Here is a 26,418-nt window from a genome sequence, read left to right as displayed (position 1 = left end):
GATAAAGAGGCCAATTCAAGAGGATATAACAATTGTAACTATATATGCACCCAACATCAGAGCACCTAAATGCATAAAGCAAATGAAAGGAGAAATAGAATGATGGGAGAAATAGACAGCAATATAATAACTGTAGGGGACTTCCATACCCCACTTTCAACAATGGATAGATAATCTGACAAATAATCAATAAGGAGGCCTTTTGCTCAGGCCTGCTTCCACGTCTGGAAGTATACTTCCCCTTCTAATAAAGCTTTTTCTACTGCAATAAATAAACAAATAGATAGATAGATAGATAGATAAATAGATAGATAGATAACAATCAATCAATAAGGAAATAGTGAACCTAACATTATAGACTGAATGAACCTAACATACATATACAGAACAATCCAGTCAATAACAGCAGGATACACATTCTTTTCAAGTGCACATGGAACATTCTCCTGGACAGATGACATGTTAGGTCACAAAACAAATCTCAATTTTAAGAAGACTAAAATCATATCAAGTATCTTTTCTTACTACAAAGGCATAAAACTAGAAACCAATAACAGGAGTACAATTGGACAATTAGAAATCAAAGTGGAAATCAAAAAAATATCTTGAAACAAATGAAAATGTAAACACAAGATACTAAAATTTATTAGATGCAGTATATGCATGTCTAAGAAGGAATACACTAGCAATAATGTTTACATAATGAAAGACCTCAAATAACCTAACTTTATACCTCACGGAACAAGAAAAAGGTCAAACTAAACCTCAAGTTAACAGAAGAAAGGAAATAGTAAAGATCAGAGCAGAAATAAATAAAACAGAGACTACAAAAACAATAGAAAAGATCGATGAAACTGAGTTGTTTTTTTTTTTAAAGATAAAATCAACAATCCTTTAGCTAGACTAAGAAAAAGAGAGGACTCAAATAAAATTATAAATGAAAAAAAGACATTACAACTGATACCACAGAAACACAAAGGATCTTAAGAGACTACTATAAACATCCATATGCCAACAAGTTGGATAACCTAGAAGTAATGGATAAATTCCTAGAAATACAACTTATCATAACTGAATTTTGAATAAAATATCTCAACAGAATCAATAATGAGTAAAGAGATTGAATCAATAATCAAAAACCTCCTAACGAAAAACGTCCAGGACCTGGTGGCTTCACTGGTGAATTTTATCAAACATTTAAAGAAGAATATCACTCCTCAAACTCTTCCACCAAACTGAAGAAGAGGGAACACTTCCAGACTCATTTTATGAGGCCCAGCATACCCTGATACTAAAGCCAAAAAAGACAACTACAAGAAAAGAAAATTACAGGCCAATATCCCTGAGGAACGTAGATGCAAAAATCCTCAACAAAATATTGGCAAACCAAATTCAACAGCATACTAAAAGGCAAGTGAGATTTATCCCTGGGATGCAAGAATGGTTCAACATACGCAAATCAATAAATGTGATACACCACATTAGCAAGATGAAGGATAAAAATCCTTCATTTTGCATCTCATAGATGCAAAAAAAGCACCTGACAAAATTCAAAACTTTTTCATAATATTAAAACTCAAGAAATTAGGTACAGAAGGAATATATCTCAACATAATAAAGGCAAAATGACAAGACCACAGCTAACAACATACTCAATGGTAAAAAACTGAATGTTTTTCCTCTAATATCAGGAACTAGACAAAAATGCTTACTTTCACCACTTTTATTCAGTAGAGTACTGCAAGTTCTAGCTAGAGCAATTACGAAAGAAAGAAAGAAAAGGTATTCAAATTGGAAAAGAAAAAAAATTGTCTGTCTGTAAATGATGTGATCTTACATGTAGAAAACTTTAAAGACTCCACCAAACTGTTAGAATAAACGAATTCAGTAAAGTTGCAGAATACAAAAATCAACATACAAATATGAGTTGCATTTCTACAAAAATGAACTTTGTGAAAAATAAATTAAGAAGACAATCCATTTACAAGAGCATCAAAAAATATTTAGAAATAAAATTAAGCAAGGGGGTATAAGATCTGTACACTGAAAAGTGTAGAACACTGATGAAAGAAATTGAAGACACGAATAAATAGAAGATAGACTGTGTTCGTGGATTGGAAGAGTATTGGTCAAATGTCCGACTACCCAAAGCAATCTACAGATTCAATGCAATCCCTATCAAAATTCTAATGGCATTTTTCAAAGAAACAGAAAAAAAATCGTAAAATTCACACAGAACCACAAAAGACATCAAATAGCCAAAGCAAACTTAAGCAAAAAGAATAAAGCTGGAAGCAACATACATACTACCTGATTTCAAAATGTAATTCAAAGCTATAGTAATCAAAATAGCATGGTATGGCCATAAAACAGACATATAGACCAATGGAATAGAACAGAGAGCCCAGAAATATTTCCACACATCCATGGTAAACTGATATTTTTAAAAAGTGCCAACAATACACAATGGGGAAAGGATAGTCACTTAATTAGTGGTGTTGAGAAAACTGAATATCCATATGCAGAAGAATGAAATTGGACTCTTACCTCATACCATATACAAAAATCAATTCATAATGGGTTAAAGGCTTAAATATAAGATCTGAAACTATAAAACTACCAAATAAAACATAGAGAAAAAGCTTCTTGACATTGATCTGGGCAATGATTTTGGATATAACTCCAAAAGCACCAGCAACAAAATAAAAAATCGACAAATGGGATTGCATCAAACTAAAAAGCTTCTGCACAGCAAAGGAAACAAGCAACAGAATTAAGAGATAACCTATGAAACAAAAGAAAATATCTGTAAACCATACATCTAATAAGGGGTTAATATCCAAAATATACAAGGAACTCAAACAATTCAACAGCAAGAAAACAAATATCCAATTAGGAAATGAGCTTAAGGACCTGAGTAGACATTTCTAAAAAAAAAAAAGAGACATACAAATGGCAAACTAAAAAATGTTCAACATCACTAATCATCAGTAAAATGTAAATCAAGATCACATAAACTACGACATTAGAATGGCTACTGAAAAGTCAAACGATAAGTACAGGAGAGGATATGGGAAAAAGGGAACCTTTGTATATACACTGTTGGTAGGAATGTAAATTGGTATAGCCATTATGAAAACAGTATGGAGGCTCTCCAGGAATTTAAAATGAAACTACCATATGATCCAGCAATCCCACTTCTGGGTATATATATCCAAAGGAAATGAAATCAGTGTCTTGAAAAGATGTCTGCAGTCCCATCTTCACTGCAGCATCATTCACAATAGCCAAGATAAAGACTATACTTTCAGGGATCATTTCTATAGTTTGTCACAATAGTCAAGACGGGGAATCAACCTAAGTGTCTATCGATGGGTGAATGGATAAAACATTGTGTAATATATACCCAATGGAATATTATTCAGCCTTAAAAAAGAAAGAAATCCTGTCATTTGTAACCACATGGGTGAACCTGGAGGTTATTATGCTAAGTGACATAAGCCGGGCAAGAAAGAGAAATACCGCATGATCTCACTTACAGGTGCAATCTAAAAAAAGTCCAACTCACAGAAGCAGAGAATAGAATGGTGGTAGCCAAGAGCCAGGGGAATAGGGAAATGGGGAGATGCTGGTCAAAAGGTACAGTTTCAGTTAGGCAGGACGAACAAACTCTGGAAAACTAATGTATAGCATGGTGACTGCAGTTAATAACACTATATTGTAAACTTGAAATTTTCTAAGCAAGTAGATCTTAAATGTTCTCACTACAAAATAAAATAACTATGTGAGGTGATAGATGTGTTTTAATTAGCTTGATTGTGGTAATTATGTGGTAATCATTTACCAATAATTACATTAAAACATCACACTGTATTCTGTACATATATACAATTTTTGTGTCAAATATATCAATAAAGATGGAGAAAAATCCTTAGGGTTTTCAGGTAAAAAGACCAGATATCTTAAAAGCGCAAGAGCATTAGTTTGGTACCATATTTCCCAAGACAAACATATAAGCAAGGCAATAATGTAGTAGCATTTTCAAGAAATTCAAGGAAACAAAGTGTGAACTAAGGAGTTTCCATCCAGCAAATCAGTCCTTCAAACATTAAGGCGACTGAAAAAGTTTTAAACATGTATGAACTAAGGGAATACTATGCCCACAACTCTCCTTGAGAATCTACTTAGGAAAAGCAGGTCTGCCATGAGACCTGAACATTTCTGCATATTTCTGCTGGGTATGGCAAAAAGGCAAGGCGCTAATTGCTTTTTATCCAGGTCATTTCTTAGGTTTGTGTTTGCATGGTATAATCTTAAGGAATTAGGCAAGCATCTACCCCCAAGCAAAGACCAAATTTGTTTCCTTACTATAAAAGCAATGGGTTCCCCAAACTCCTATAACACAAAACATTGCATGCTGTCAGAATCCATGAAACTGTAACAAACTATTTTACTAGATTACAAATAGGGCAAAATCTCAGATCCTTCACAATCCTAGACACTTCTAGAGGATCAGTTTCATCCAATTTCAACAAATGGACCGATAATGAACACTTAATATATTTAAGTATGGACTTAAGACTAAAACAAAGGTGAGGACAGGGCAGAGGAATAATATATAAACGTTACAAGTTCTGACAAAGTAGAAGTAAAAATAAAGCAAGTAAAAAGATGGGAAGAGAAGAGAGTAGAGAAAAGGAAGGTAGAATAAGCTCACCGACTATTGTATAGGCAGTAAGTGGGAGTCAAAAGATATCTTTAAAAACTGACAAAGTAGAAAGTAAAGGTTAAATAAAAAAACAGAGGACTAAAAGGCCTTCGAAAGGTGTAAATATGAAGATAACCACTAGAACAATGACAAAATCATCTAAACATCAAAATAAATATAAAAAATAAAAGCAAAGAAAACATGTCATGAAAGTTAACACAGCAAATATAGTATAGTACATGTAGCAAGGAAAAATGTGACAGAGTGAGGCCAAACATATGGGTCATATTAATAACTGTAAATGGGCTTAACTCACTTATGAAAGGAAAGAGATTTTCAAATTGGCTTACAGAACAAGACCCAACTCAATGCTAATACAAAGTAATTCAGAAAGATCACAAATAAAAGACATTTTTTAGTGCTGAAAGCCACAATTCACAATGAAGCTATAACAGTTACAAATATCTACACACCAAGTAACACAGCAGCTGCTTTTCCTAAATCAGAAGCTCAAGAAGGGAGGAAAATTAGAAATGCATTAATAATCGGAGACTTTAATATAGTGAATGTCAAGCTGGAAGTCCTAGCTACTGCAGTAAAACAAGACAAAGAAATAAAAGGTATACAGATTGGAAAGGAAGAAATAAAATTGTCTTTTTTTCATAGATGGTATTACTATATAGTAATATACATATATGTTATTTATATGAAATCCTACATATATAGAAAATCTATACAGAAAATCCCAAAGAATCTACAAAAACACTCCTGGAATTAATAAGCAAGTAGAGCAAGGTTGCAGGTTACTAGGTCAATGTATAAAAGTCAATTGCCTTCCTACTAGTAACAATGAATAGCTGAAATTTGAAATAAAAAACATTTATAACAATAAAACTTCTGGAAAAATCTAATCTATGTGACCTTGGGTTTGGTAATAATTTTTTAGATACAACACCAATAGCAAAATCCACGAAAAACAAAATTGGTTAAGTTGGACTTTATTAAAAACTTCTGCTTTGTGAAAGACACTAATAAGAGAATGAAAAGGTGACAGACTAAAAAAACATTTGCTAAACACATATCGATAGAAGATTTGTATCCAAAATATGGCATGAATTCTTAAATCTCAACAAGAAAATAACCCAATTAAAAAATGGGCAAAAGACACGAACAGATACCTCACCAAAGATATAAAGAAGGCAAATAAGAATACAAAAAGATCTGCAACATCATTTGTCATTCAAAATATATAAACTAAAACCAAGGATACCACTACAGACATACTAGAATGGCTAAAATTCAAAATACCAATGGCCAGCGAGGACATGGAACAACAGGAACTCTCATTCATTGCTGATGAAAATGCAACTGGAACAGCCTCTTTAAAAGACAGTTTAACAGTTTCTTAAAAAGCCAAACACAATCTTACTACTCTATCCGACAATTGTGCTATTATATACTGATTTAATAATGCAAAATTGTTTTCTGTCCACACAAAAGAACAGGAATATTTATGGCAACTTTACTCATAATCATCCCAAGTTGGAAGCAACCAAGATGTCCTTCAATAGGTAAATGTAAACTGGTATATGCATACAATGAAATATTCACAAATAAAAAGGAACGAGCTAGTAAGTCATGCAAAGACATGTATAAATCTTAAATGCAGACTGCTAACTGAAAAAAACATGGTGAGGAAGGAACTGTTATTAAAAGATATTCACTACAAATGAAGAAAAATAAAATCCTCTCCCAGGAAAGCTGTGAAGGACTGTAAAAGAGGACAACACAGCATTATCCAATATTCTTCCTCCCTTTATTAATACATTATTTAACCATTACTTAACCAATCAACTCCTGACACAGAATCCTAAATCAAATAATTCTTTTGTTAAGACGACTCAAGCTTTCACCTTTCAGTTCAATGGAATTTACTCAACTCCGTCACTAGATGGTGTTTCCAGCTTCACTGGACTAACCTTGGGTTTATTGATTTCAGATTGTCAAAATGTATCTTTCTCAGAGAACTCCTGATTTGCCTCTAGCTTTTTAATTTAAAAAAATAAGCTCATTTTAATTTTAAAGATACCTTGTGCCTTATAATGAAGAAACATTTATAAGATAATCTCCTTCGGGGCAATGTGGAAAGTTCCAGCTTTTCATTACCTCGAATATTAATGATCAAGTCATTAATAGATATAAAAACATCCATTTCTCCTTTCTCTGATTAAATTACTCATTCCTCAGTTTCAGCTATTGATTCATTACTATTTTTATTATAAGTCCTCCAGAAGTCCTGTAATTTCCTAGAAAAATCTCCTTACTAATAATACAAGAGTGCCATCTAGTGATGATTGTGTGTAAACATGTGCTATAGAAAATTATGCTCTGATGTGGCTTTTAAAGTGCATTAAGGAAAAAATATACTAAAACTACTGTACTTGAAACAAGTTTTCTAATACTCATATATTTGACAATTTAGCATATCCTCCTGTTACATAACTACTCAAATAACTAACATTCATCTCTGAAGTGACATCATACTTATAGTTTCATGGAATTTCAGATTATCCATGTGAAAGGAATATTAGAGACTATAACCTAGTCCAACCCATAGTTTTTCGGATGTGAAAACTAAGGCCCAGAGGGAAGATGCCTCACTTATCCCACAACTAATAGTGTTTCTAGTAGGGCTGGTTTGCTTTAGCTTGGTTCCTGATGAACTAGACAGCAAGATGATATTATCTTACAGAGAAGATACTTTAAATATCTCAATAACAGGTTTCTACTCAAACCAAATCTCTAGCTGTTCCTGCAAGGATGACAGAGGGTAAAATTCCCTGGCCTAGGCTCTCTTCATAGCTTTCCCTTCTGAACTCTAAGTGGGCAGAGCAACTCAATAAGTTTTGCCCAATCATCATCAATGGAAGAACTGCTACAGCTGAGTGCTTGCTAGGTGCCAGGCAGTGAGCATGAGCTCTGAGTATCAAGTCTTCTACCTTCCCTGCTTAGACGCTTTGGGCTCTAATAAGCATACTCCATTTCTCCCTTCTTTTCATCTCAGTACATTCACACAAAGCAGGGGACAACTAAGAGCTGGGCATTCCAAGCGAAGGAAATTGTACGTACAAAATTATGGAGGTGTCAGAAACCAAAGTGTATTCAGAGAACTTTGGATATTGGGAACGGAAGATGCAGGTGCTAAAACTTTTTCTTCCTCTTCTCTCCCTGTCTGGAGAGGAGGAGGCAAAATTTGATCAGGGGGCAACACAATGAATGAAGAGCCAAGGCAGAGGGAGACTAAGCCAAGCTGGTCTCAAGGGCTTGACTGATTTGGGAGATTATGGTTTGAACATAGTCACATGGTCTTGATACAGACCTCTGGTGTCAGAATGATGGAAACCACTGTACTGAACAAATGACAAGGGCAGACTTGCAAGAAGGTGAAGGTTGACTTCGGCAATTTCCTACTGCTCTCCTGGAGTAAGCCTTAGGAGCTCCTAGGTAGCAGACAGGCTGGTCTGCTGGGGAAGGTTACTTGTTATCCCCCATCAGAGGGCTCCTCCTCCCTTCTGTCTTTACCACCCCAGGCAGACAGCAACATCTGAATCTGACTAACAAATGTTTTTTTAATTCACATTTGTGAGGAGGCTAGATAAATGCGCTTGGGGAAGAGGGTTCCCAGAACTGAGCATGCTAAGAGTATGGCAGAAAAGAGACAGCAAGGTCTATGGGTGTCAGTTTCCAGTAAAAGAGAAGGAATTAGATCTCAGGATCAGAAACTTGTACTTTGGGAACGTGACTATTTTTATACTGTTGTATTTTTGAAACTTATTCCCTTTTTATTCTTCCTATTTGGTAAAATTCATTTTTTAAAAAGTCAGCTAAGCTAAGTGGAACAAAAGAAAGCAGTTTTTGTTCAAAGAAAGTTCAAGGAAAGCAGTGATGTTTTTATGCCCGGGCGTACTCATGAGGGCTGGTAAGGGGTGAAAGCAGAATTCCAGGCGAGTGAATCTGGAGGCATCACCCCTTTCTTCCAGGAAGCCTCCCTTCCAGAGTTCTTTTCTGCTAAAACACCGAGGGTTCTGTGTCTGGTTTTAATAAGTGACAGTGGTTCCTTTTTACAACACTGCACTGTAAGTGACCGATAAAAGCTTGACCCTGAGTGGAGTGTGGGGGAGGAGGTGCTACAGTTTAGAAAGGATTTAGTTCACTTGAATTTGTGGGAGGGAAAACATTTCTGGTAGGAGGAGATGGGGCTTGTGGTGCTTGTTTCCCCAGCAGCTGCTCTCCTTCCTTCCTGGCACCATCTGTTACCACCTGTGTGAAGAAACAGCCTGAAGCCATATGCTACCTACTGATATTAAGGTGACTGCAAATTTCTTAAGATGTACTTGTAAAAAATAATTAAATAAAAGGTGTCATCAGTTTGAGAGAGGACTGCAAGCTGGCACATACAGCAAATATTTAAAACTACAAGTTCAGGATATTTAAGTGAAAGGCCTTCTGCTCTTGTCTGTTGATGAAATCGAAGTGCTAATACTCAACTTTGTACATAATACCCTCTGGGCTATGACTGAGCTCGTGTTCAGATATCTGTTCTACGGTTTTTGACCCAAAGAGAACTTCCCAAGTTATTTATATTGACAGTATAATTTCCACCATGAAGTTTCACCAAGTGCACAATGTCACATCTTACCAAGAGTATCTTCGGTTCCAGTCCTTCTACCTCTAATTCCCATCTCAACAAGGGGAGAAACTACTCCAAAGTCACCTGAGAACCACCCCAGATCCCATATGCATCTTCCACAATCTAATCCTGAACAACATGAAACATAGATTATACTTCTTTCAATACAAACTGTAACTACATGAATAAAGAAAGCACAACTCTTCTTTACAGGCTTGTGAAAGACATGTCTCGAAGTGAGTTTCTTAAAAAAGTCCATTTCCAAAAAAGAAAACTACTGTGTAAACATAAAGCACTACAAATTTTAGGTTGAGGGCTGCAACCATAGCATTTGAGAAATCTTGTCCCTACATTATCAGTGGAGAACAGGCAACCTACTTTGAAGAAGGTGGGGCCTGGGAACCTATTGGCAAAGAGAGAAAAGAGCTTCTCACATGGAATTTCAGTTTACTGTTTCTGGAGGCTACTTTTGCCAAGTTGCATTGTCACAACCATGAACAAGAAGCAACTCCAACCCATCCTAAGAATAAGTGGTCCTCAATTACACTGAAATGGTAATTTAAGTAAGACTATGTAAGAGTCAAATTTGTATAAATCTAAGTACTAAACATTACATCAGGGACAGAATAAAACAACATTCTGTAACATTACATTGCTTTAGTTAGTGCTATTTTATTGAGCAATTTTCAGCATCACTATGTTTCAGGCATTGTGCTGTTTTTCATGCATTGCCCATTTCATTTTCACCACATTCCTATGAAGTAGGTATTGTTATCCCCCTTTTATTGATGAAGAAATGAAGGTACATAAAATTTTACTTTCTAGAAGTCACACGGCTAGTAAAAAACCTGGGTCTGACTGAAGTCCAGACTTTCCAGCAACAGTATGTAAAGACAGCTCGAGGCTCTGTAACAAGTTTCTAAGACTAAGTTGTTATAGTGAAAACTTTCAGAAAGCCACAGGAAAATAAACCATCATTCCAAAAATAAACTTAAATTGTATGAGCAAAATCAAAGCACTGCCTTTAGGTTAATGCTAGAAACGGCCTATTTATTAGCCTCATTAATTTTTTAAGGACCTGAAAACATTTTGAAGTAAGTTTTGGGAATTGTTACCAGAATTTGGTAAGATTATGATCAAATGGTCACTGTGTTCCCACTAGGTGCCATGTACTGTTAGGTGTTGGGATACAGAAATCAACAGAAACAGTTCTCATTCTCAAAAAATTCAGTGGTATTGGTGGAGGACAGAGGTAGAGTGACAGACCATAATACATTATAGAAAGGATATTAAAGAGTAAGGGGTAGAGTATTACAGGAAAAGTGAGGAATAGTACCTAATCTAGCCAGTGGGTGGTAAGGGAGTTTACTAGAGGAAGAATAGTGAGCAGTCGCCAGCTGTTCCTTCTAGGCAGAGCACAAAGCCGAGGCACAGACCGGGGGCAGGAAGTAGTGCAGTAGCGTGGTACATGGGGGGACCCATGAGGTCAGGGTTACTGAAGCATTGAGTGAAAGGCAGGAAATGGACACAGGTAAGGCTGGGGAGGTGGGCAGAACCCAAATTGTGAAGTTTAAACCAGAGAAGAGTTTTAAGAAGGAAAGTGATATGCTCAGAATCATCAAGGAAAGAAAAGAACCACAGAGAAAAGAAAAGCCAAGGGGGCTCATATAATGGAAGCTAAAGGAGCAAGATCTCAGGGAGGGTCATCGGTGGTGCCCTGTGTAGTTCAGAAGTCTAGTGAAGTTTGATGTGTGTCCTCGGAATTTAACAGAAACTGTTGCTGATTTTAGACAAGAGGGCAATTTTAGTCTAAGACAATGAGGGCAGAAGCCTGACTGTTGGGTTAAAGTATAAATGGGACTGAGGAAGTAGAAAGAGTCTGAATTATGTAACTGTAAGAAAGGAATGTAGAGTTAAAGGTTAAAAATTATTCTTAGGATGGAGTACTCAGCATTTTGTGAGCTGAAAAGGAAAAGGCAGATGACAAAGGGTGATGATGTGGGAGAGAGAATCACTGACAGAACAAGGTTCTTAAAGAAATAAGGAATTATTATCTACTGAGTGTTAGGGGACACTTGTCAACAAACCATCAGAACAGAGTGTGACATGGATGCTAGTCCATGGAACGCCAGAGGAACTCGAGGGGCCGACTGCAGGCTGCCTATGCCTGCTCACCTCTCTACTCCCACTGCCCAACAGAGTCTGGCACCTATCTGCTAGGCCTTCAGGAATGTTCCTGGTCTGAATGAATAAATATTCTTGTCAGAGGCTTTATTTCCACGGGTAGAAATTTTATAAAAAGGTATGAGAATATATTCTAAGACAAACAAAGGAAATTGAGGTATTTTAATAGAATACCTCACAACTTAGTAGTACACATGCTCAGAAAACATGCATCTAAGAGCTTTGTAGGCAGCTAAAGGTTAAAAGAGTTGGGGAGAATGGGGGTACAGGCTTCAGTGTGTGGAGAAAGCCTGAAACGGTTCCAGAATTCTTGCAGGGCAAATATATCTCTCAATCTGTAAGCTTAAGCTTCAAATTCATTAAACTATTTAAGAAGAGACGAATTTTTCATCTCAAAATTGTAGATCAAGGATTAAAAACGAAATATATGTGAGATTATATACCAGAAAACCAAATCAGGGAGGTTCTGGCTAAGTTCAAGGTAGGTTCAAGCAAGGTTCCACCATTTACTGGCTGTGTGACCTGCACAGGTCGCTTAACCTTTTCTGGGAAAACAAACCATGTGACAGATGGCTCCCCAAGTCTCTTTCAAAACTACTGCTTAAAGGTTCTAAAGCAGTGTGCAGTGCCCTGAATATATTAAGAACCCACCTGATTTGTGAGTTAAGTTGATCAGGGCCATAATAGTTTAGATGCATAGTTCTTGAGCTTTCAGACCTTCAGCGCTTCTGAATGAGTACCAACTTCAAATTCTCCCTTCAGGGTACAAGTCTGGATGCATAGCAACCACTATGGGCTTACTCTATAGGTTCTGTTGACTTTCCAAGTTGATTTCCATTTAGAGAGTTTAGCCACTCCAGACTAGAAGCTGCGCCTCACTCCCAGAGCAGAATCTGATGACCTCCTCCTTACCCCCACCAAAAAAATCGCACTGTAACTACTTTTAGCAGAGATCCTTTACATTTGTATAACTATACTTACACATTTCCAGTATCTCTCACATACATTAATATTCATCTAGGAGGTAGGCAATATATGCAGAACTCCCATTTTAAAGGTAAAAGAGACTCTAATATTTAAGTGATCACAGAGAGGGCTTTCTATAGCACCAGGACCCCAAGTCCCATTTTTATAAATATACTAGTTTCTCTGTTACCCCTGTAATGAGAAGGTAGGAGATGCCTCTTTAAATTGACAAAGCAAAATAGCTGTGACGGTTAATAAAATGTTCAGTGATAACATCTAAATAGTATCGATAATTTTAGAAACCGAAAGCTATACCAATTTAAGCAATTTTATATATAATGATTAAGTAGTTTTTTCAATATTCAATAAGAATCCAATCCACCTACCATTAATGACTTGAAAAAAAAAAAGCAGAGCTCATGGTACATAGTAAGGGGGATAATTATATACTTACCCATTGCACAATGTAAAATCTAGAGGAAAAAGAGGAAAAAAGAGAATTAGCAAAAATCAATAACATTATAGCTTTATTTCATATAAACTAGCCTTTCAGTAAGAATAGAGTAGTGTTTGCCAGCAGTATTGAATTTGAAAAATAAATATTCCATTTTTAAACTTGGCTATAGTATAAATTCTCATTGTTTTTTTCTTTAGTTTATCTGTGGAAGAGTTCCTAAAAGTAAATCTCACCCAGTAGTCTAACAGATGTCAAAGATCTCTTGTATAAAATATAAACTTATAAGAGCATTAAGTGTATATCTCCCATGTCACATATTCTACAGAACTGTCACAGACTATAGAACACAGGGTCAGATGAGCTTTTCTTGGCTCCTTTTGTCTGGCAGCCCCTTCAGTACAGACAATCATTCTGCAAAGCTCCACCCTTGTTCCTATCTTGTCTCATTTCATGATCTCATTTCAGGAGTGTTCCTGGTCTAGTCTCTAACCCTAGATTTCTTTGAGCACTAGGCCCACGTTCCAAACTGCCTTTGGAAGTCTCCACCTAGGTGCACAGCAGCAGTTCAAACATGGCATGCCTCAATGGTAATCACAACTTTTCCTTCCTTCATACCTGCTATGCGTCATGATCACTAACCTCCTAGACTCTCATGTCTAATCATTTTTTCCTTCCTCTCACCCCCTAGTCCAACTGATTTCCAAGTCCTGCCAATACTTCTGGTATCTGTCGTCCCTGGTTTTTCTCTTTATTCCAGTGCTATCTCCTCATCTCAATGGCCATCGAACGGGCCAAAGAGGTTCTTCTAAGTCCCCCTGTAATTCATCCTTTATATGGCATTGCTTTAACCTTGGTGGCGGTAGTAAAGAAATAATTTGAAGCCATCGTAAAGATAGATTTAATGACGAAAGCTTTTCTAAATGGTAAGACCTAACAGTTATTGTAGTGCATTTTAGAATTCACATTTCTCTAGCAGTCACTATGTAGTTTGATCCTAACAATTACTCTGGTAGATAGGTGAGGCAGTTATCACTACATGGAGATGAGAAAACCAAGGCTCAGAGAAGCTGCAGAACCTGCCCAAGGCAGTAAGTGATGTCCAGGATCCAGACTCTAGGTTTTACTTCTCCTCTACTGATTTTTCTACCATAGTATTTCATTTCACATTAGTTTTATAAAATATCTACAGAGGCCATAATTTGACAAGACTTATTTTATCTAAAACATGCTTGATAAGACTGCTCAAAAACTCTTACAGCAGTCCCCCCTTATCCATGATTTCAGTTACTCACGGTCAACTGCAGTCTGAAAATATTAAATGGAAAATTCCAGAAATAAACAATTCATAAGTTTTAAATTGTGCACTATTCTGAGTAGCGTGATGAAATCTCTCACTGTCCACTCTATTCTTCCTGGGACATGAATCATCCCTTTGTCTAGCGTCTCCACACTGTATATGCTCCCCACCCATCAGTCACTTAGGAGCCTTCTCAGTTATCAGATTGACTGTTGTAGTCATAGGATAAAACTGGAAAACTACAGTAATTCTCCCAAAAGGCGATTTTATGAAATATTATTAAAATAGTCCATATTAAATTGTTTGTGCGCAAGTAACCCTTATTTTACTTAATAATGGCCCCAAAGCACAAGAATAGTGATGCTGACAATTTGAATATGCCAAAGAGAAGCTGTTAAGTGCTTCTTTTACATGAAAAGGTATGAATGTATGTATGTATAGAAAAAACAGTATATATAAGGTTTGGTACCATCTATAGTTTCAAGCATCTACTGGGATCGTTTCTTACAGATAAGGGGGGATTACGGTATTTCACTAAATTGTTTTTTGCAGAGTCGGGGCAGCTGGGATTAAAAAAATCAAGCTGCATAAATTTGCTGATAACTGATAAGAGAATAAAAAGAATTACTATACTCTAAACCTTAACTTTTCCAGAAAAAAACTAAGAATCTCAAATGTATGAATATTATAAAACAAGCTGAACCTCTTGCTGCAAAGTTGAAGAAAACTAAAAGATATATGTAGATTAAAATGAGAAATGGAAGACATGAATGAAGAACATGCTTTGAAGCAAGACAGATAGTGCCTAGACAGAAAACCTGTTCTATCTATGTATGTGGCAAGACATCCAGACTGATCAACAACAGGACACTGCAGAAAGGCTATGTAGTGCTTAAGGGCAATGACATTTTCTCTGCATTATGGAACAGCATGTCTTAGTCCCATTAGACCTAATCTCCCCTTTTTAATCACATATATTTTATAATGCCTCCTTTACTATCCTGAAATGAAATTCATAGACGATATAACCTGCCTACACAAAATTTTCAGAGAAATACAATGTCTTAACAGATACATAAAAAATAAAGTAACTTATTGAAAATATTTATTTCAGTATATAAATGTTTGGAAACATATGACATAATGAAGCAGTCAGATGTATGTACCAACTTATAATGATTAAGTTTGAATTCAAAAATAACAATATCAGAAACCACTTTGCGCGAGTATAGGAAAATAAAAGAGCAGAGGTGCAGAGCAACACTATAAAAATACTATTAAAATAATAATGGAAAAAGGGTCGTAATCTTAAGTGAAGTTGGAATAATGTGCCATGGTATATAGTAAAAACAGAGAAAATGAGGAAGTACATTATTGCAAATGAGCTAGGTCTTACGTTTCTACATGTGGTGCCAAAGTAAGACCCTAGGTTAAGTCATAGGATGGAGTAAGAAGAAATTACCACAAAAAAACCTATCTTTCTGCCTTGAAATCCCGCTGAGATATACAATCAGTGTCTAGTCTGTAAAAAGACTTTGGAAACCATTTTCTTTGAATGGTGGGATGAGACAGAGAAGGTGGATTAGGGGGAAAAAAAGTAATATAAGAGGTAATAAAGCAGTTGTGTAATAGACTTAGGATAAAACTAAAAAGCAGTTGTGTAATAGTTTTAGGATAAAACTAAAAAACTATAGTAATTCTCCCAAAAGGCAATAATATAAAATATTGTTAAAATAGTCCATATTAAAGAAATCCAGTAAGATCCCTGCATTTCATGTGTCTCTAACTTAATAATTGAAGTCTGAACAGGAAATCTCAAATCTCCTGTCACATATTTTCAATGTTTCTTTCATTGCTTTTGCAGTAACAACACTATTGCACTGAAATCCTTTTCAACTAAATATGCAAGCCAGAAATGTATAATACTTAGAGAACACAGTGTGCCGAGTGAACATATTACTCAATTATTTTGAGATATCTTTATTACACTTAGGTTCCCTCTTCACAAAAACTGTGGTAAGCAGAATTCTAAAGATAATTCCCCTCCATTCCTGTTCCTTCGTTATCTAATAAAACACTAATCTAGCTACTACAGTACAGAGATTTTACAAATGTAATCCAAGTCCCAAATCAATTGATTTTAAGATATGGAGATTACATGAGTAGGCCTGACTCAACCAAATGATCCCTTGAAAAGCAGAGTTATCCTCAGGCTGGTGGAAGAATGGGAAGTCAGAGATATTCAAAGAACAAGGAGTCTGCGAGCCACTGTTAGCTTCCAAGATGGAAGGGGCCATATGCAAAGAGCAGCCTCTAGGAGCTAGGAGTGACCTCTAGCTGACAGCCACCAAGGAAATGCGGACCTTAGACTCAAAACCACAAGAAAGAGGATTCTGCCAACAAGCTAAATGAGCTTAGAAGCAGATTCTTCCCCAAAGCTCCCAGTCAGCCACGCTGACACCTTAATTTCAGTCATGTAAGACCCTGAGCAGAGAACAGAACAAAGCCCAGCTTCTGACTTACAGAACCATGAACTAATAATGAGTGTTGTTTTAAGTTGCTAAATTTTGTTATTTTGTTAAGCTGGTATTTTCTGATGCACTAATAGAAAACTAAGACAACGACCATCTTCTAATAAGCTTTTTAATTTCTCGTAAATGTTTTTTGGTATTAATATGTTCTACAAAACTGTCAATTTATATTTGTAGAGAGGTTTAGCCTGGGAGAATATGCAAAAAACCAGGGGGGATGCAAAACAACTCTTCACTGAGTTGAACCATCTCAGACACTATAGGACATCTACTCAGCAGCATCTCTATCCATTGTAACAGTCAAAATACCCTCACAATTTTCTGGAGGGCACTCTGGCAAGTGGGACTGCTCTTTCTGAGATCTACCAAGAATCACTGAACTAAAATATTTCATTGAACTAAGCATATTTCATTGAAAAAATTTCAGAAGAAATGCCACATTCAAAATCTCCCTTGAAAATGTGTGGTAAATGGCTCTCTCCTCTTGAACCCTTGTATTTCCACCTACTAGCAACAAGCTGATTTTAATTTTAAAATATAACCTCAATGTCAAATACCAATTTCCACAACAGGTTACTTGGAAACATCTTTTTTGAAAAAGTTTCTAAGGTTTGCACTAAAAAAATTATTTTTGTAAGCCTGTAGTTTATATTAAGGTTCACTCTTGGTGGTTTATGTTCTGTGGGTTTAGACAAATGCAGAACGACCACTGATGTGTCCACCATTATAGTATCATACAGAGTAGTTTCACTGCCCCAAAAAATCCTCTTGTGCTCCACCTATCATCCTTCAATTTCACTTTTAATCCAAGGTAAAACAACAACAACAAATCCCAAAAGTTTAACAAGTCTCAACAGAAACTGGAACCAAAGCACCTTTGGAGACCTCAGATACAGTTCATGGATTTAATGTGATCTGGCTACAGTGAGTTCCAATTTTTTCCCACTAAAATTACAAACTCTTTGGGGAAAAAAGTCTGACAGGCCAGTTGGGGCCAGGAATGCACCCCTGGATCAGCCAGCTATGGTGTGAGAGGCAGAGTCAGGGAATCAAGACACAGCTGCTACAGGTCCAGCGGCAAGAACAGGGAAAACTTCCAGACACGATAAAACACCCTGAGCTGGGCAGTTCCACAGCGCATGTCTCCTGCACTCGTGCTTTTTTGGAGAGGTCCAGAGCTAATGTGAGTTACGTTTACCAGTAATGGGTTAATTTTGAAAATTTTCATACTATATGTATATGATTCCATCTTTGCTTAAAACTTACCTATATAGTAACATGTAGTCTTAAAGGACAGACACCAAAACAGTGATTATCTGTAGGTGTGAGCTTATGTCCAACATACATTTTCTTTTTGCTTATCTAGGTTTTTTTCTACAATGAATATATAGCACTTAAGATTAGAGGGAAACACGTTTCCCGGCTCCTCTGGTTTGCATGAGAGGGTTTTCTCCTGAATATTTCTGGTCTCTCCCCACCATTTAATCACTTTACCTAGGGAAATGATGATCTGTCTGAGCAGGAAATTTGGGAAGAATAAATGTGGCATGCTCAACTCAGCCCCATCCTAGGGTTTCCACAAAGAACTCAAGTTTTCTGGTTTTCTCCATGTCACCCCGGAGCCGCTGCTGAGGGTGGGGTGGGTGGCGAGTCTAATTCTGGAGTGCAGTCAGCAAACCCATTAGGCTTGCACACTAACACACGGCCTCCACTAGGCCTTTACCACTAATAAACGTGATCTTTGGGATTCTTATACAACTGCTTTGAGTTATTTCTCAATGTTCAGAACAAGGCAAGAAAAAGAGAGCTATTGATGGGGCTACTCCCTCAAAGACTCCACTCTAAACTTGTTTTCAAAGTCCTTTTAAGGTTGAAATGAGTGAAATTTCCTTAATTACCATGACTTTCTGTCACCTAATTTTACCTTTCTTGCTATATTCAGCTCTATAACTTATTAATTTATTACTTGTTTAATTTTCATGTGCTGACTGTGAAATACTGAAGCCTTACAGAACTTAAAAGTGGGAAAAAACTTAAGGTCATCTAATTCAGCATTTTCACTGCAAATACTGAATGGAGGCTTAGAGAGGTTAAGATCAAGTGGCAAAACCAAGTTTTAGTACCCAAATTTCTTATCTTCACAGTGTTCTTTTACATATACTGTGACACCTCTTAAGTATAATTCTATTTACTTCTAAAACATTTCTGTCAGCTTTTCTATGATAATCATTCACCCATCAATTAATTCTACCAACACGTGTCTCCCATGTTCCTTCTGCATGTAAAGTTATGAACTCTCAAGTTTCTCTTAGGCTTCTGATCTGAAATTGACTTTATCTTAAAGCTATAACTGAACTGTCCTGCTTTTCTGGTTTGCTTGGTCATGGGAGGTTGATCTGTCCTTTAGCAAGCTTAAGTCAGTCTTTTATAGGAAACGGATTGTTGGATTTTGTTTTGCAAATCGGTAACCACCTCCACACCTTTTTGTTTTAATAAAACGAACGAGTCCATCTGCAAAAACATTAAAAACATGCATTTCTGTTATCTAGTCAATCACTTGATAGGTTTATTATTGTTCCTGTATTTTTCAAATTTAACAGAATTTTTATAGCAGATGAAAAATTCTGTACTTCACTTTAAATCAAAGATAACCTATCTAAGCTGCTTATTCCTTTTTCAAAGAACTTTTAAATCTTATTTTCCTCATTCATTTTTTGTTTTCCATTATATTTTATTTCCTATTTCTTTTATAGTACATTTTTTATTTTAAAATTCACAAAGTGATTTATAAACACACACTAAATAGAGTAAAAAGTAGAAATTCCCTTTTATTCCCCCCAAATACCACACCCCACCACAGAGGTAAGCACTAGTAGCAGTTTGATAGGTACCTTCTGTATCTTTTCCAATATGTGCAACTTGCTTTTTTTCTATTGATTTTTCCAATCTGAAAACAGCGTAATGTAATAATTATTCTCATTATTTTTGTCTTATGAATTAAGAAGTTTATGAACTCTGGAGTGACATAAAATTGTCCTTGTTAGGTTTGTCTTAATTTGTTTACTTATCCCACTTCCCACGTCATTCTACTCTGATAAAATCTGAAATATCTCACGAAATTCCACATGGACACCTTGCAATATATCTACTATAGTCTAAAGCTGTGCTGTCCAGTGCAGTACCCACTAGCCACATGCCACCCTGAACAAGCCTGATCCCGTCTGATCTCGGAAGCTAAGCAGGGTCGGGCCTGGTTAGTACTTGGATGAGAGACCACCTAGGAAGACCAGGTGCTGTAGGTGTAAAAAATAAAAAATAAGGGATTGTAAACTGACGAGGTCCTTGCAATCTGTGAGGTCAACCAAGGGTCGCCTCACCTAAAAAAAATAATAATAAATTTAAATTAAAAGTAAATGAAATTAAAAATACAGTTTCTCTGCCCCACAAGCCATATTTCAAGGGCTCAACAGCCACATGTGACTAGTGGCTACTGTTATAAATACCATGGAATGTTATCATTGCAGAAAGTTCTACTGGACAGTACTAATCTAAAAATTTGGTTAATTTTATTTCTTTATTTATATAATAGTTAAGTACCATTTAAGGTTCTTTTAAAATTCCATTACTTCTTGTAGCTGTTTTCAAAACGTCTCCATCGATAGGAAATTGCATGGTCTGTTATCCAGGAACCTAATGCTTTTCCCTAGCTTCTTGTGGATTTTTTTATTCTTCGAAGTCTAAGGATCTGAATTGTTTTACTATTGCAGTTTATGATCTTTGTTTTAAGTTGAAAAATTTAACAAGTATGTGCCTAGAAAGAGAAGGAATTTTTTTTTCTTGAAAAACATCTCCTATGTGGAACTCTACATACTCTGAATAACCATACTGAGAGGGTCTTTCAGTTCATGAAAGTTTTCTACAATTTCTCCCAATTACTTGTGAGTTACACATCCAACCTTTTGTACTTCTTATAGTCTTACTTTCTTAACAGATTGTATACTCTTAATCTGTTTTCTAAATATATCAGTTCTATTAAATTATTATTAGTCTGTTGAATTTCACTACTTTTCTATATATTGTTTTTCTGTTGTTCAGATAATCATTCACACATCAGCTAGTTCACCAACACATATCTCTGATGTGCTTGGCACTACTATTTTGTAATGTTCTTTTACATTTCAAATGGTTAACTCTGAAAATTCCCAATGACTTCAGTCTTGTAATCTATTTTATATGAGACTGTAACTGGGAACTCCTGCCTTTTTTGAATCTTCGCCTATTTCTCTGCACTGTGGCCTCCTTCCTACTCTGACACATCAATATTTTACTTTATTTTTTAAAAATTTCAGCACATTCTTTTCTATAGCCACTAGCTTTCTTATCTCTTTGAATACCACAGCTTCTTTTGCTTAAGTCCGCAAGCAGGCCTGTGTGGGTGGGCTCCTGTTTCCCACAGGCTCCCTTCCCTTTCTAATGTTTGACACATTAATTATATCCAAGTTCTATTTTCCCTTTGGTTATCAAGTTGTTTTTGAAGCTGGTTTGTCTAGGTTTGCTGTCATTGCTATCTGTGTTACAGATCTCCACTATGACTTGCTCTGCTTCTGCTGGCTTTTCAGAAGTCTCTTTTAGAGGTCTGTTTTCTTAAAACAAGTCTTCAGAATAAAAGTAGTCTAAAATGTGCATATAATGTTTCAAAAGTTCCTTCTTAAAATTACTAGTACTAGGAAATCAGTATGTTTCCAGGAGGAAAAACATTACAGATGACGGTTATGGCCACATATGAGTTCATAAAAGCAAACTTAAGACATAATGTGCCTGAAGTATATTACTGTATTAATAACATCACAGAAACTAACCACCCTTAGCATCTCTGTGGGAAAAAATCATCCAGTGTTAGAGGAAAAAGATATCGAAGCTGGCAGGGAGGCAAGATGGGGGCCCTCTTCTTACTAAGGACACTGTAAGTTCTTAAGATTTTGCTACTCTTAAGAGAAATTTCCAAAATCAGTGTCTTGACTATTTGATTAAAGGATTTGGAGATGAGGCATGAAGAGTTAAACTGGACAAACAGTAGTGGGAGATTAGAAAACATACCAAAAGCCATCTTCTCTCTTTCTCTGCTTCTCCAGAACCAGTTCCAGAGAAGTTCATTTTAGACCCAGCCCTAGATTAACTCTAGGAAAAGTTCACAAATAAGACTGGGGTTTTCCCCTTTCTTTTTGTAGATTTAAGGGAGTTCTACGATCTTGAAGAGCGTAGGGAGGAAAGGGAGTGGAATCGCTGTGGTCCACTAGACATTTCAAGATGGACAGTGGTATATACAGTGATGTACACATGCTAAAGATGGTCTATCTATATCAGTCTCAACAATTAATGTCTTTGCGGAGCAGGCCTTAACCCACTGTAATCCTCATCATCAATCACAGAGACGTATCTAATTGAAAGTATTTGAAAGTGTCTGCTATAATTACAGTCTTATGTTAACTAAACATATTTAGAAATCCAAATTCTCTCAAAAATAATTTTAAACTGCCATAACACAGCATCGATCTACTAATTTCTAATCTTTAATTCAATTCTAACAAAGCTGGAAACATAAGAATCTGTCTTTATCTATGAATATCATGGATACAAAAAAAAAAGAATGAAGTAAAAACTTACCCACAGCTCATTATAGATAAATGACATTTAAAAAAAGAAATTGAGATATAATTCACACACCATAAAATCTACCCATTTAAAGTGTACAATTCAGTGGGTTTTAGTATGTTCACGAGGTTGTGCAACTTGTCACCACTATCCAATTCAAGAATATTTTCATCACCTTAAAAAGAAACTTTGTACCCATTAGCAGTCACTCGCTATTCTCTTCTCCCCACAGTCCTTGGCAACCACTAATCTACTATCTGTCTCCATGGACTTGCCTATTCTGGACATTTCATAAATGAAATCACACAGTATGTGTTTTTCTGTATGTTTGGCTTCTTCCAAACATGTTTTTAAGATCCATCCATGTTATAACGTGTACCAGTAATTAATTCATCTTGCATATGGAGACAACACATTTTGTTTATCTATTGATGGCATCTTTAAAATATATTTTTGCTATGTTAATTAGCTCTCAGGATTACTCAAGATCAATACAACACACACTATATCTGTTTACACACTGATCTCTTGGTCACAGGATTATGAGCATTTTACTTTCTGCCAATTTATAAACCATCTCATACATTATTATCTTTACTGTGTCTCAGTACTTTGGTAAATACTTCTTGAGCTTTCTATCTAACATCTCTTTTTCTAGTAACTGTCCCTTCTCTCCAACTTCGATATAGTTAATGTGACCTTGCTCCTGGGTACAGGTGATTGGTCCAGAATGAGCACCAACTCAAACTGGATAAAACAGGCCCTTTACTTGAAATGTGGAATTGGGATTAAGATTCTAACTAGCTGTTCTCTTGATTGCAGGAGCTACAATCTCAGGAGTTTTTCTGTTACCACTGTCTGCCATGTAGACTAAGAAACCCAAAAAACTAGTCTGCAAGATCACAAGAAACTATCAGAGACAAAGAGAATAGCAGAGACAAGAGACAGAGCCAGAAGTTCTGGGTTCCCTACGGTACTCCAGGCCTTGACTGTAGGTCCTTCGTAAGGCCCAGTGGCATCCCTGTGCCTGGATTCCACGGGACATCCTATATCTTATAATGAATCTTCCTTATTGTGTAAGTTAGTTAAGGAGGTTTCTGTAATTTCCAGCCAATGGTCCTATTTTAATCACCTACCCAACAAGATTTTAAGCTTTTTATTAGCTAAGGCTCAACCTCCATAGCAATGACTCAAATACATATTTAAATTATCACCCATGGAATAATTTGGAAAGTTATCTATTAAAAATATTTAAGACATTCTCGGATCAGTATGTACAAAAAAATTAGAATTTATGTCCATTTAATAAAAAGCTATATTATTGTAACACCAAGTCAATTTATCTTTGTACCTATTTTGCAAATCATTTAGTTTCTTAAAAAACAAAATTGTCTTTTTGTATTACACTACTATATGCCCATTTGCACTTGCTTGGTAAATGTTTTGAAATCTGTTAAAAAGCAAAGTGTTTTATTTTCCTAAGATCCAAAGTTTTTCGAGAACAAATATTCTATATTTGCTTTTTAAGCAAATGCCCACAGAACCTACGAAAGAATAACATTCAGTATTTTGATACAAATGAGTAGCTGACCTCCCTGCATTCATTTTCTCCTCCTCTAAACAGCTATATTGTCAAGCACTAAGTTCCCATAAGGATACCTTATTTGTAATTAAAGAATACTGTCCACATGTAATTATCATATAATGTAAGTTGCTAGGCAATGAAACACTCCTTAACCGACAACTCAGGAAGTAAAGTTTTAGTAAGCCTTCTATACTGCCCCAGGCTAAGGGGATTTCTGCCATCACAGACATATGGGAGGCTAATTCTCTGCATATTCTTGGGATTCTTCACTTCCTTATGAGAGTTCTTTTTCCAAAATCAAACCCATGATTTGTCACCTATTTGGTTCTCAGTGGGAATGAAAGAGATAAAACCAAAACTCCAAAATATTTTCTTAAATGCCTATTAAAAATTCTATAGAGATATCCAGGCTTGTCCTTCAAAGTCTGAGATTTGGTTCCTGAGTGGATTGTGTATCACACTATTTAATGTCACTACCTTCCCTAAGATATACTTAAATTCTAAAAATACCTCCAATAATATAAATTCTTAGAGACAGAATTCCCTTTAAATTGTTGAAATACACCCGCCCTTCAATTTACGCAAGTTTTTTGATAAGCAGTAAGTACTCCCCCTGTTTACACAGACCTTTTTAAATGATGTTTCTATTTATGTGGTCTCATTTTATGCGGTTCTTTTTCATTTCCATTATTGGCAATTACTCTTTCTAAAAAACAATAGCCTAACTCGGCAATGTACAAAGAACTAATACATACTAACACACAATTATCACTGGAACATTTGAAAATTGATTGTTGAACCACATTGGTTACAGTTGAAACTAATTTAACAAACTGTTAAATCAGTAATCGGTAGCTGTAGGATTTGGCATGACACACCAATTGCATCATAATTCAATTACAGATATTCTAACTTTTATGCATGTTACTTTGTGCTTACATCATTAGCACTTAAAGATAATACATAACTAAGTGTAAGTAAGCACAAGTAACCAATATTATATATGAGCTGTTTTTACTTATAACATTTTTAAAAGGGACATATATCAGTAGAGGTAAAAAAAAAAAAAATCGATTTTTTAAGAAAACTGAAAACCTGGAACTGACGCCACATAAAGTATAACAAATAGCCATGTGAGTATTAACAATGTGTCTCCGTGTGCACAAAAATTGTTTGATCATCAAAAATACTACCCAAGAAAAATGGGAAAGCCGACCTTTGTTTTTATACTCGCAAGTCAGAAATGCCTAGAAAATATTTAATAAAAACGAAGAAGTGAAAATCTGTATCTTTGGATATGAAAATGGAAATTTTAAATCAACTTGAAAAATGAGAAAAACCTTCATCAATTGCTGAATCGTATGAGAAATCCGCAGTCCGAACAATAAAAAAAATAGAGGAAAGTATTAGAAGTAGTGTGACATCTGGATCCTTAGCAAACTCAAAATTTTCTTCATATACAGTAAATATTTTTTATGACTTATATCAGCATATTTCTTTAGTATTTTTTTTCATATTGGTAGACTTTTTACGCAGTTTTCTTCCATGTAAAAAAAAAAAAAAGATGTGTGGAAAAGATAATCCGCATAAATCGAGGGATGGGCGTATTCCAATTTCTTAATGTATTAAGCACTGGGGCAGTTTCTGATGGTCTTGACCCCAAACTTGCTTTTCTACAGCTTGAGAGAACTGTGTTGGCCAAAGCTCTGGAAGACAAAGTCCTACTCACTACTGCTCCCTTCTAAAAAATTCAAGACTAAGTTCAAAAATTGCCCACACTAGTATCTGATAGTTTCCTCAGCCTCAAACTATTAGGGCAGAAGGGGCTTTGGAAATCTACTTTAACTCAATTATTTTACAAATGAGAAAATGAGATGAACAAGAGATAAATGACTTGACCAAATTCACAGAGTAAGTTGGTAAAACCACTCTACTTAGAATAAGGGTACTCAGACGTCAGCTGGAAGCTCATTTCATCACACCATATACCGAAAATGTGTTAAGTATGAACAGCACTGAAATCTCTCTCTTCCTGAGAAAGGGGAAAACAAACAAACAAAAAAACTATAATTTTCTGCTTTCAAAGGAGAGGGTGAGAGAGTGAGGTATATATCTCATTTCATGGAAGTAAACTTTTTTTTTCTTAAATATCTTTCTGAATGTCATGAGGGGCTTGCCCTGGAGGCTAAGTGACATGAAACAGAATACCAGCTTTCTTCAACCTGAGGTTTTTTACCACAGTGAACTATGGCAGCTATTGACTTTTTGTGCCCAAAGCTATTCCCATTTCTCCTTTCCATTAACAAAGTCTATAGTCCCCTGGCTAGAGGATGAGCATGTATCTTTGA

General features: G+C 35.8%; 1 protein-coding gene and 1 pseudogene across 2 annotated transcripts in view; one reads left to right on the top strand and one right to left on the bottom strand.

The window, feature by feature from the left end:
• Positions 1 to 26,418, bottom strand: part of HACD2 (3-hydroxyacyl-CoA dehydratase 2) — an 85,715-nt gene that overhangs the window by 53,814 nt on the left and 5,483 nt on the right. For both annotated transcript variants that reach the window (XM_023520377.1, XM_011369245.2), the window contains exon 3: positions 13,003 to 13,021. In XM_023520377.1, coding sequence (XP_023376145.1) covers positions 13,003 to 13,021 — 19 coding nt within the window. The remainder of the gene's footprint in view (positions 1 to 13,002; positions 13,022 to 26,418) is intronic.
• Positions 20,014 to 20,135, top strand: LOC111736724 (annotated as a pseudogene).

The sequence above is a fragment of the Pteropus vampyrus genome, unplaced genomic scaffold (genome assembly GCF_000151845.1).
Source record: "Pteropus vampyrus isolate Shadow unplaced genomic scaffold, Pvam_2.0 Scaffold1, whole genome shotgun sequence".
NCBI classification, from domain to species: domain Eukaryota; kingdom Metazoa; phylum Chordata; class Mammalia; order Chiroptera; family Pteropodidae; genus Pteropus; species Pteropus vampyrus.
This window is presented reverse-complemented; position numbering and strand designations above follow the sequence as displayed.